This window comes from Bidens hawaiensis, unplaced genomic scaffold (genome assembly GCF_021521415.1).
Source record: "Bidens hawaiensis isolate Kalapana, Puna unplaced genomic scaffold, B.hawaiensis_p1.1 tig00008636_1, whole genome shotgun sequence".
Classification (NCBI taxonomy): Eukaryota; Viridiplantae; Streptophyta; class Magnoliopsida; order Asterales; family Asteraceae; genus Bidens; species Bidens hawaiensis.
In genome coordinates, this window is record NW_027491624.1 from 832,209 (window position 1) to 845,386 (window position 13,178).

The following is a 13,178-nucleotide window of genomic DNA, read 5'->3' on the forward strand; positions in this document are numbered from 1 at the left end:
TCGCACCAAAAACCGACGAATCTGAATCTATATTAATCCAAAATTGGTTATCACTTATTTTTTGTACCCTTAGTTAACCAAAATTAACCTAACCTAACCGAACCGAACCAAATTATTCATATTTTCATATTTTTCTTACTTTTTATACATCCATTTCATGTATATCATGTTTATACTACCTTTCATGTATTTATACATTCATTTCATGTATTTGTCACCTCGATACTTGCTTCCAGTTTCTTCAATATCCACCATGAACTCACTATTATAGTTGTTTTCTTTTCTTTTTCTTTTTCTTTTTCTTCTTCTTGCAACCCATCTTCCACTTTCGTTCCGTAAGTACAAGACTGATAGCTCTTATTCCATTTATTGGAAAGCAGGCCCAAGAACATAAGCAAATTCTGTTTATTATTAATTATTTTACCAATTACATACTCCTAACCACATATTATACTAAATAACTTCCTAAATAAATTACGACTCAAACTCCTACTTTCTAGGCTTTCAAACTAACAAGATAAACATGTAAATAAACAAAATTACTAACCGGTAACTCTAAACATTCAAACTATTAACTAAATACTAATTAATTAAACTCTATAAATTACCCCATTCAACTTTCTCTTTTAAAATGTTTTAAGCTAGGAAGTAAGGGTATGGCAATTTACATGGAATACCCGTCCCGGGGATGGCTAGGGGGCGGAAACATCATGGGGACGCTTCCTAAACGTTACCGGTTAATGAGCACGGATCCAAAATGTTTCCGGGTTAATGGAATGAATCAAAAACGTTTCGGGACGTTTCTTTTTATTTTTAGGGTTAGACAGAGAAAAAGTGTACCTGGAAGTTCGTCGGACTTTCAATTTCTGTTGGAAGAAGAAGAAGAGAAGAAGAAGAGGAGGAGACGGCCAGAAATGAAAAAGATGCAAGAGAGCGGCACATTAAATCTTGAACCTCCATTTTTTTATTTTTAGGGTTTAATAAGTTTGTTTATTTTAATAATTAACCCCTTATATTTTCACTAGTTTACATTTGATTCTTAAACTTATAAATTTATATATAAAACGGTATTAAATTAACATTATATATTTATTTTTTATATTTTTTACCGTACCTTTGTCGTACACGTATCTTGGATTTTTAAGTTTTCTCGTTCCCTGTACCCGTATCGTCCTCTACCCCTGTCTTGTACCTGTTCCCGTGCTAGATAGGCTTTAAGATTAACTTTCAGCGGTTACTAGTCGCAACAACTATCTTCTCATATTGAAATTTAGGTATACAATTGAGAAGTTAATAACATAATTACTAGATAAAAATACACACGATTACATGATTATTTAATCAACAATTGACTACATTACACTAGCTTTACAATTGCAATGATCACAATAAGGTCACCAATTTATGCCACCAGTATCCAACATGAAAATGATTGTAACCAAACAGGTTTAGTTCATTTAATACTCCAAGTGCTGTTGATCTAATCCCTTGAACCAGAAATTGTTAGTCTCAAATGTTACACATTATAGTTACCACATGGAATCCAAGTTGAATGGTTGCTCGTTTTGTTGTTGTTGATGCAGAGATTCGTAAGTTCTAGAGGAAGAAGCTTGCAAACTCGGGCATGCCTCGTTTAAGATGTGTGAATTCCCTTGTGGCATAAATTGATAGTCAAGATTTGCAGCTTCTCTTTGCTGGTAATTTCTAAGTTGCAATGCCCTAAGAATCAAAGCATTCATTGAAAGATTCGAACTCAGCAAGTTAGACGGCCAAGCGAGTGTCGGAAGACCGCTTGCCAAACTCATACTTATATTTGTGTTTGTGTTAAGGTGTTCCATTCCATAATTTGGAATGCAAATGTTACTACTCAAAATTGGGATGCCGTTTAAGTTTGGCAGCTCGATATCTCCATAGTTATTTGCCAGCATGTTAGTATCGCAAGGTGAGTCCATTGATTGAGAGGATGACGCTGTTGGCATTGGCTTTTTGGTTGTCGCACTCTTCTGAAAGATTCGGCAAACCACCCATTCCTCCTGTAAAAGTTACCTTTATTTGAAAATCCGTTTAAGCATTTTGATCAACAAGTAACAGAACTTTTCACTTTTATAAATATTCTATTAATTTTTAAAACCTTTGTACCTAACATGTTTTTGTTTTTAACAGGCAATTGGAAAGTTAGTATATGTCCACATTATTTGTTGGTCCCAAAAAAAAATCCACATTATTTGTTTGACTCTATAAGATGCACTTCTTGGTTATATAGCATGTTTAGAACTCTTGATCACTAGAGGAACCAAAGTTTTTTAGTCGGGCCATTATATGATTATGTTTTCCCCTATGTTTTTTAATTAAAACAAAAAGAATATTCCGAATTACATACAAGGATCTAACAAATTCTGTGACATAGGGAGTGGGCTCTCTTGACCCCCTTGATTCCGCGGCTGTGCTTAATCACTTGTTTTGCACGTACCTTATTAGGTTTAAAAGCATGTGTAGTTTCAAGTCTATATTCATGCATAACCCAGTTGGTTTTTTCTCCTTTTGGGGCTCTACCCATGTAAAAGACTAGAGTTTTCTTCATCCCAATCAACACCCCGCCACGAAAGATTTCTTTATCCTTTCCAGTTGTCTTCCAATAACCAGCCACTGTTGCACGGTTGGGTCGTAGGCCGGTTGAGTATTTTCGATCCCTCAAGCTGAAGAAATACCACTCCTTTTCTCCCATGGAAGCTTTGGCTGCGTATACCATATGAAATTAAGTCCTTTTACTAGGTCCCCACTGGCTTACATATGTTCAGTTACTTCTTTGTATTGTTAACCCAATAGTAGCAACTTTGAAGATCATGTATAGATTATTATAGCTTCATTTATTCACATAAAAAGGTAGCTTTCAAATCATTTAAATATTTAGTTTTCTGCAGTGAGCAATTCAATATATCATTTATTATCTTAAATACAATGAGTTTAAAATTAGTGAAAACCAAAATGCATTAAGCAATTGCAAAGTTTACTTAGCTTTATCTGATATATAATTATCATTAATTAATTAACATTAAAGTAACTATGCTTCAGTCTTGCAAGTTAAAACACTGTCTATAACTTGACAGCTCATCATCATTAATGAGTTGAAGAAAGAAAATATCAAGTTAAAAAATGTTTCTTTTGTATATATATTTTTTTCACCAGGTTAGAAATCATGTATTAAACGAGTTGAAGAATCAAAAAATAAAGTTTTCTTTAATGTTGCAACTATATTTATATATCACGAATGGTTGAAAAAGTGAAATAAGAGAACTGAGAAAAATAGGTTGGGTTTATAGAATTATCACACATGGTAGTGAACAGTCACTTATTTATTAGATGTATAAATAAATTAGTTTATTACATGAATCGGTTAGGTTTATATAAACAACGATATAAAAATATACCTCTAAACACGAATTAAAATAACCGAGGTTAACGATTCAGTTAACGCTTAGAAATTTGAAATTGATTATGAATGCCGGACATGGTGTACACTCCTGTTAAATAATTCCCTTTTAGATTTTTTTGAGTATGCAATTGTGAATTGTCATGTATATAATAATACATATAAACCATTTATTACTTTAAAACGTTAATAAAAAGAAACTAATATTTTTGGGGAAAAAAGAATAAAAGATCGATTCAAATGTGGGTCTAGTTTTTGAAAAGCATAACTAGCAATTCGATCCATAATTTTTAAAACGGCTTAATTAAGGAACCATAAACACCATAATGATTACCACTTTTTAACTAATAGATGCACAAATTCACCAAATTAAATCCATTTTTGATTTATAGATACCTAACCATTAATATTTCTTGCATAAAAATTGTAACATCGCTCATTTAAAGTTATAAAAAGAAGAGAAAAAACATACTTAATTTTAATAAAAAAGATTACTTATGTTTTTACGTCTCTTGCCAATAGGATAAGATACAACTCGTTATATGATTCAATGAAATAAATATAAGAAAAAGTAGGAAGAGAAAAAAAAACATATGCCTGGGAGGTCCCAAGGTTCGCATTTATTGAGATCAACCTCAGCAACTGCTTTGGTAGTGAAAGATGAATCAGAGACCTTCTGACACAGATAGAAAGTGATGAGTTCTTCATCAGTTGGATGGAACCTTAATCCAGGAGGAAGGCTATCTTCCATCCTTGGCTAATTAATGGCTGCTAGCACAATTAGCGGTTGGTTTTGTATAGCCATCAACCTTCATAAAGAAGCCGTCACCTCTTGATTAGTCTTCTGTCACTTTGATTATAACAACCAACTCTTTGACAAAGATGGTTTGATAATATAGTGGATAATTTTGTGTTTTTGTCTTTTGTTTCTAAATATTGAATCATGTTTTAATCCTATTGGTATTATAATATAGCTGGTGCAGGGATTCAACGACTTTGATTATTTCAACCTCATTCCTACGTCCCATAACTTCTACAAGCAAGTAAATAGATCGATGCATGTTGTATTAACAAGTATAATCTCGAGTTATAATTAATAAACGCGAGTAAATAGACCGATACGTGCTCGTCTAACAATTCAAAATAATAGTTGTAGAAGTGTTATATTTGATTCACTCTGCATTGATGAGAATATATGTTGCATTAACATTTTATGTGTACGACGAAAGGAAATCGTGTTCTAATGAGTAAGGATGGAAGGAAGCTATAGCCTTTTTGAAATTGATTTAGCATATTTAAATACATTTACATTTTTAATAGTTGAGGAAACTAATTCTACTTTTCTTTGCAAATTAATAAACAAGATGATCTCTTTAAGAGCATCTACAAAAACAAATCTCCACGCAAATTATCAAATCAGCTCTGGTTTAAATTCCAAAATTTTCTCAAATGTCTTTACTTTCTTCTACAACAACAAACCTTACAAACCTATTCTTGTCTAAATACACAAACTCAATCTAGAGACTTAAGCTTGTAGAGCCCATTTAATATGTTTAAGTCTTTTGTATTTATTAGCTTAATTTACGGTTGTAATTTATATGCTTTCGTTTAGTTTGTTTATATTTAGGCCTGAGGTCATTTGTACAAAACCCATCAGGCCCTTTATAAATGAAAGAATGTGCATGAACTTGCACTATAAAAGATGCAAGCTTCTTATGCACAAACAACATTTTGAAAACCAATCTCACCAACTACACTCTCTATCTACCTTATCTTTCTTTCTTTCCTTTTATAGTAAATAATCAAACACTCAAGATTCGAGATCCTTGTTTGTTGTAAGTGATTTTCGCTAGCTTACAACAATGATTGATCCAAGAACAAGTTGTGAGATCCGTTATATAAGGACCTACAATTGGTATAAGAACTTTCGGCTCTACTAGTTGAGGTTCTTGGAACACGACCTTGAATTTTAGTGTTTCACGAGTGTGTTTAAGTGTACTACGGGTTATTTCAATTGTTTGGGGCCTCATTCTTGTTAAAAAGCGTGCTTTTGTGAAGAACCGTGTTCGAACAGCTTGTCTTGCTAGTCAATATTGTTAGGTACTAAATCGCAATCGAAATGGGGACCAAATCGCAATCGCATTTATGTATCAAAACACAATCGCATCTGGAATCGCACTAGCATCCAGATCGCAATCGCATTCACTACCTGATTGCATTCGTATTATGTTCGTAATCGCATCCATCCAAAATCACATCCATCGGAATCGCAAAGTTACCTGAATCGCATTTACAGTCGAAATCGCATTCACATCAGCTTCGCAATCACATTACTAATCAATACGATTGCGATGCAAAAGACTTAGAATTTTCAGAATTTTTCGCAGATTTCAAAACTGATTTCTGATCCTTTGAAGATGTCTTCTGAATCTGAGATGGTGTTGAAGAACTTCTTGATGCTCGAAAATGAAGCCAAGACCTCTAACAAACCACCCCGACTCTTAAGATTTGAATAATGGAAGTGGAGGTTTAAGAACTTTGTTATAACAAATGAGTATGGGATGATAAGATCTATTGAGAATGGACCTCACAAACCAACAACTATGGCAGATGGTGTTACAGTTGATGTTCCCCTTGAAGTGCTTGCACAAGGTGATCTCCAAATGATTCTTGGAGATCAAAAGGCCTATGGTTATCTCATCATGTGTCTAGGCCCAAATATCACTCAAAGAATTAGTGAATGTACAACTGCAAGGCAACTTTGGGACGCCTTGGTTGAAAAGTTTGAGGGAAATTTGGATGTGAGGGAAAGCCGAAGAGAGATGTTGAACGGGGAATTCAACATTTTTAATCATATTCAAGGAGAGATTGTTGCAGCACTCATTAATAGATTTGAAGGTTTGAATACAAGAATGGGAAGTGCTGGTATTATTTGAGAGGTGTCTGATGGATATTACACAGGAGTTTGATTTTGAAACACATATTCAGTCCACCACTGAACCATCGGGATCATCTGACCCGATTGGTCAAGAAAGTTCATGTGCAGCTGACAAGATAGCTCATCTTCTAGCCATGCAAGACAAATTCTTACAAGACAAGGGCAAAGGGAATGCTCTAGAAGCCGAACCCGTTGATGTGCAGACATTGCAAAGCCGAGTTTTTGAGCTTGAACAAGACTCGGTGGTGAAGGATGTTTGTATTCAAGAACTTGAAGCTAGTAACACTGACAAAGATTCAAAGATTCAGGAGCTTCAAGCAAACATGGGTGGCCTTACTTCACTATATTTGGATTTCCAACAAAATCTCATTCAAAAGTTTGGAGATGAATTCAAAAGTCGTGATGATCAAGGTGCCACTGTTGATAGTGATTCCGTTATACGCCCTGCTTCGAACATTGACACTTCTGTGACAATGGAAAAATATATGGCCGCTCCACCAAAGTCAGATGAGAGGAAGGAACGGTTGATGAGGAAGATGCTGATAAGAAGAAACTCAAATCAGAATGTTGTATCCTCTTATCACCCCGAGAAGTTTGCTGCATAACTGCAAAAGAGTTTCTCTGATAAATATGGTGATCGTTCTGGGGTTGTCTCGTGGGGATACAATGTGGACAAAGAGATGTGGTGGGTCAAGCGAAAGTCGGGTAGCACCGAATATTACAAGAAAATGAAGAGTTTTGGTTCGTGGACGAAGGTTGATTTAACTGATTTAATTAATGCTCCATTTCACAACCCTAACAATGATCCAAAGGCCATCAATTTTTGGAATTATTTGAGCAATCAAGTGGAGCGTGGATTTCCAAATATGCCTACTGCAGAGTCGTTTCTTAAAAAGGCTAAGGGTGTTCGTGATCCTCACACCAACAAGACCATGGTGAATGTGATGTGGCCGTCAACTGATAAAGTAACGTTAATTCCGATCACCAAGAGATTTCCTGAGGGAACTCTTGATGGAATGAAGTTTTAGACGTATGATGGCGAAACGGCTACGGTGATCATCAGACTAATCAAGGGTCAATATCGTCTTGTTGATCCAAGGGATTTGCTGAAGTTTGGTGAAAAGGATATAAAGACACTTAGCGGCTTTCGGATTATAGCTAAACCACTTTACGAGCCAGCCGCTAAGGAGTACACGAGTATGGTGGGGTCGATTATCCGTACAGGTTTATGGGCAGGTGCTTATAAGGTGGCTGATGCTGACATACCTAAGCACGAGTGATGATGAAGCAATAAACCAAGGGGAAGAATGTTGGGCTATACTTGATGGTTTATACTTTATGTTTTGGGCTACACTATGTAAACCGAAATCAGGGATTTCGGTGGGCTTAGATGTGCTATGTAAACCGAAATCAGGGATTTCGGTGGGCTTAGATGTGTTTGGGCTTAGGTTTTGGTATAACTATATAAGTGATGTAATGTTATGTATTTTAGGTTGGTCGATGTTAGCCAGATAGAGAGAGAATCACCGTGTAAGTGAGATTAAGGGCTTAAGCACCCGACGTAATATAGACGTGTGTTTTGAAGCAATCATAATTATGTTTATTGTGTTACTTTGCTTATTATTGAATCGGTTCTTTGTTTGATTCCGCTTAACAAAGAATTCACTTGATATCACATTGTAAGATCCATTCCACGGGCCTTACACTTATGTTTATCATGGAGAACTATTAAAGCCCGGTACACTTTCAGACTTTACATCATGGCATTTTTAAGGTAAAACTAGTGAAGCAGTGATCTACTGCAAAGGGTATCGATTTTTCGCTTCTTTGATGAGTATGAACCGATGCGATTAGGGAAGGATGACATCATGAGGTTGTACGAGTCACCTCTGCATACGCTTGAAGATCCGACTTGGGGGAACACAAATCGAATAGTTGAGAGGTTCAACAAGTTTGTTCACTATCTTGTTGACAATTAACTAATCGACAATTCTGAGGCTTTTGTGTAACCACTCGGGTTTTCCACGTACGAATTTAAATCTATCACCCGATCCGTTTTAGGTTCGGAAAATTTTAACATTGAAAAGTATCATGTTTATCGAGGAATTATTATACAATTTATATTTATTTAAATTATTTATTTACTAGATACATAACTTTGAAAAATATACACTTTTAACCTAAACATGAACTTTAACCCTCTATCGTTCCCACATCAAATCTCCAGGGACTAATTTGAAAATTCTGCATATTATGTTTATAACCCATATAACCAGATCCATGATCCAGGACCCGTTAACCCGAAACCCGTACCCATTTAGATTACTTGAGCCTCAATTAACGATCTAAGTTAGGAATTGAATCAATTTTTTTATTAAACTTACAAATATCGGCCTAACCGTCGTAACCAATTAGGAAACAAGATCAAATCTAACGTGTATTTGATGTATTTATGAACCGACTAACCCTAGAATCGATTATATGTTCTAGACTCGATCATAATTCAATTAATCTCGTCTACACACCTCTCATACCATCGCGAACCAAACCCCTAAGGTTAATTGAGTTCTCGAACTCTGTTTATGCCTTGTTCATCGTCGTCTTACCGCCGGCAACTAGGGTGGTCGTTTTCCCTATTTTCATCATCATTTAAGGTAATCAAAATATGTATTTAGTTCGTCTATCATCGGGAAACATAAGCCCTAACATTAATTAAACAAACGGTGGACAGATTGAGCGATTGAAGATCTAGGGTTTCATGATTAATTGGGTTTTAATTTGTTTCAGTATATATTAAATCGTCTCCAAAGTTGAATCAGTGTGTGTTCAGACCTGAGCCGGCCATTAGGTCGCGGGTTCAAGTCCGGCCAGCAAGTGTTTTTGGTATTTTTTTATTTGATTATTTTAATTTGCTTTAATTATTTATAATATATTATAGTTAATAATAAATATTCAATAAACAATATTTTATTTAAACCGACATCATAAAGTAAGCGTTTTGTGTCAATTAGTTTCGTTACAAGTTTTTCGTATATATATCTACCTATTCTAATAAAGTAAAATAAATGTGAACACTTGTCATGTTTTGGTTAATTCTCATAACTTTTTCCCTTCAAAACTAATATACCCTAATATATGTAATAAATCAATAATTATTCACTTTCCTTTTACACTGTATTTATATAGTATCTACATATTTTTATAAATATAATTATTAACATATTATTTATTATATATTCAAAATACTTGGTGAATTCCAAAAATCAAAAACAAATCATGTTTCTCAAATGAAAATTGTTTCGGGTTTTTTGTGGAACTTAAATTTGATTTTATGTGTCAAAATTGGTAAATAGATTGTTTGGTACAAGTTAACTATATTTTGGTCAAAATTTGTTAAGGTCAAAAATGAAAATTTCGAGTATTTTTAAAAGTTTGAGAATGCAAAATAGATTTATCGTCAAATTTGTTATGGGTTCAAAGTGTTAACTTTAAAATGTCAAAAGTATGAAAGTTAAAATTTTAAACATGATTCGGGTTTCAAATTTATTTTTAAGGGCATTTTTTGAAATAATCAAAAGGTTCGGGATTTGGCAAACTGACTATTTTCCCCTCAACTATTAAAATTTAAGAAAACATTGCGAACACTTTCGACATGCCACTCCCATGCCTATCAATGCTTAACTTTTATCAAATTTGAAATATTTATTTCAACATTAATTTTTCTTTCAATGGTGATCAGAACATCGTATGGGAAGTATGACAAGCTATACTATGCTCAAATGAAACAAAATATTCACAAAATTAAATGGGTTAACATGTTGTTTTTTATATTGTCATTCTGACAAAGTCGAGAAGCCCTTTGAAACTTATCAAAATATTTTTCATGGTGTAGCTTAGAAAAACGTAATTCTTGAAGAGCATCCATTGTTATAATTTAATTTTCTACTTTCCTTTGATGGGTGGTAAATTGATAAATATATCAATAAAGGTAACACTCCTTTTGTATTTAGGCCGAATGGTTAGAACTACTATCGTATAAGAAGTTTTATTTCCGAAATTAGTTCATAACCAAAATTCTTTCATACATATATGACACCGAGAATGAATTTTTCAATAGAAAGAAGCATTCTCGGGTACGTTTTTGCACAGACATTTTTTTATTAAGTTCATTTAAAAAAATCATTTTTTGATATAAATAAAATTTATTTATGTACACATTTTATAGACACAAGCATAGATGTAATACATTTTTTTCATATACGCTATGTAATTATTTGTTTTACTTATAATTTTATAATTTGAATTATCCTGTATGTGACAACGGCTCTAAAACTAGTATATATATATATATATATATATATATATATATATATATATATTATTAACAATAAATCATTATTATTTTATTAAAAACCGACACCCATATTGAAGTTCTCAAACGTTTTTATCAAGTTGCTCATAAATTATTATAAATATTATATATATATATATATATATGTATGTATGTATGTACATAAATATGTATATATATATATATATATGTATTATTCATTTTAAACAAAATTATAATAAACGTATTAAACATGTTAATATATTTTTTATCATCGGAGTTCGTTAAAAAAATTCCAAGATATAAATTTTACGATAATTATATATTTAAACATTTATTATTATAATAGGTCTCAATTCATATTTATTTAAATTAATTATCCGTAAACCCGATTTTTGGACAAACAATGATTTTTTTAATAATAATAATAATAATCCGTAGAAATCAATCGTTCAATCCATAACGTACCAATCATAATTGTAACTCAATTCACATCGAAATCCTAAATTCATTATACGTATTATATCATTTATAATTCGTTCATAATATTAATTATTTAATTAGGATTCTTGTCGGTAATTCTCGAAGAGCGTGATTTCCACTTCCTTGTCGTATTCATTCCCGTTTGGCTTAATCAATCAGGTGAGTTTATCATTCCCCTATTTTACAACTTTTCTAAATGTTTTGGGGACATATGCGCCGTATTCGTATTTTCATATGTGTATATATTCAAACAAATGCATACGTGTTATTGTGAGTGATTTAATCATACATACGTGCTACTTCCTTACTTGTGTTACCCTTCAATCAATCGCATGTTGGAATTACTATTCAATCAATCGTATTGTGGGTGTTCCTGCTGGTGATCGGAGCCCGATTCGCTTGGCAACAGTCCACATACTTGTTTGTGTTTTGATTATATTTACCGCATTAATCACGTTATTCTTATTAATTGTATTGTGTCAAAACTGGTGATATTCTCACTCAACTTTATGTTGACAAACTCCATTTTATACGCATATGCAGGTTGCTTGTATTGAAGATTGAAGTTTGGACACGTAGACAAGACTTTAGGATATAATCAAGTTAACCTTTAATTGAACTTATGTTTGTATATTTAAATTGTTTATTGTATTTGGATATTGTGTGTGTGATTGAAATCAAATAATTAATTAGATATTGTCATATTTATATTATGATAGTATCTTCGAGCTGTGAGCAATCGGATCACGCCCCGGTATTTCTGCCTTAGGTTGGGGTGTGACATTTTGAGTTTGAAAAAGACTAGAGGCCAAGGCATCTAAAAATACTAAAGACTAAAGGGAGATTGTAGAGCCCATTTAATATTGTTTAAGTCTTTTGTATTTGTTAGCTTAATTCACAATTGTAATTTATATGCCTTCGTCTAGTTTGTTTGAATTTGGGCCTGAGGCCATTTGTATTAAAGCCCATTGGGCCCTATATGAATGGAAGAATGTGCATGAAGCTTGCACTATAAAAGTTGCAAGCTTCTCATGCAAACACAATGTTTTGAAAATCAATCTCACTAACTACGCTTTCTCTCTTTACTTTATCGTTCTTTCTTTCTTTTTGAAGTAAATAATCAAGCACTCAAGATTTGAGATCCTTGTTTGTTGCAAGGGATTTCCGCTAGCTTACAACAATGATTGATCCATGAACAAGTTGTGAGATCCGTTATATAAGAACCTACAAATCTCCACAACAAGGATGTGTGTTACCCACCTTATTCGCCATCCTCCGCGTAGATCCGAACCTGCGTTATTCATTGTGGATACTCTAATTATGAGAAAGGTTTGGTGATTATAGTGTCATAAATCCCTTTAAAGAGTTCTTATGACCTAAAGTGCCATGTCTTTGTAAGGGACTTCTTGATTCCCAATTCATCCCCTAAATTTTTGTAAATTATAGGATAGGGATAAGAGTGGTTGTGAGTGAATGAGAGAGTAAAGTTAGTGATTTTTGTAAATTTAGGGAAAACTTGTTTGCCCCTATTTACTTTTTAATATTTGTTGAAGTTGGTTGTGAGCAGAGGAGGGAGAAACTCTAATGATAAATGTACAAAAATTATTATTTGATTGAACAGTAGAAAGAAATTTAGTATTTTTAGTGTAATTATAAAGATAAGGATGTGAGACGCGCTAGGAATGCTCTTAGTGTTGTTCTCTAGCACCAGTGAAATTTTCATAGTTTGTGTAAGATTTATAAAATAGATTAATAATATTTCATTTGGTTTATATGGAAATTAAATTGTGAACTTTTTGTTTATGGGATAAAGAAAAAAGAATCATATATTTGTGTTGTTTGCATTTATAATATAACAAGTTCGGGAGACATGCAGCTTTAGAAGTTATACAGCATGCAATTAGAATTGTACTTGGCTACTACATTGTTTGTTGTAACATGTGTTTCTTAAGTTGTACTCATTTATTAGGTCTGTGCTTTACACGTTTTCTGTAGTT

The 13,178-nt window shown here is 33.2% G+C and overlaps 1 protein-coding gene across 1 annotated transcript; it reads right to left on the bottom strand.

Moving 5' to 3' along the window:
- Positions 1-1,344: 1,344 nt before the first annotated feature.
- LOC143529673 (NAC domain-containing protein 92-like) lies at positions 1,345-4,194 on the bottom strand. Its single transcript, XM_077025415.1, has 3 exons — positions 4,028-4,194; positions 2,471-2,736; positions 1,345-2,033 (listed from the first exon to the last, which is right to left on the bottom strand). The coding sequence occupies exons 1-3, from the start codon at positions 4,179-4,181 to the stop codon at positions 1,530-1,532; spliced, it is 924 nt and encodes a 307-aa protein (XP_076881530.1). The 5' UTR covers positions 4,182-4,194; the 3' UTR covers positions 1,345-1,529.
- Positions 4,195-13,178: the final 8,984 nt, after the last annotated feature.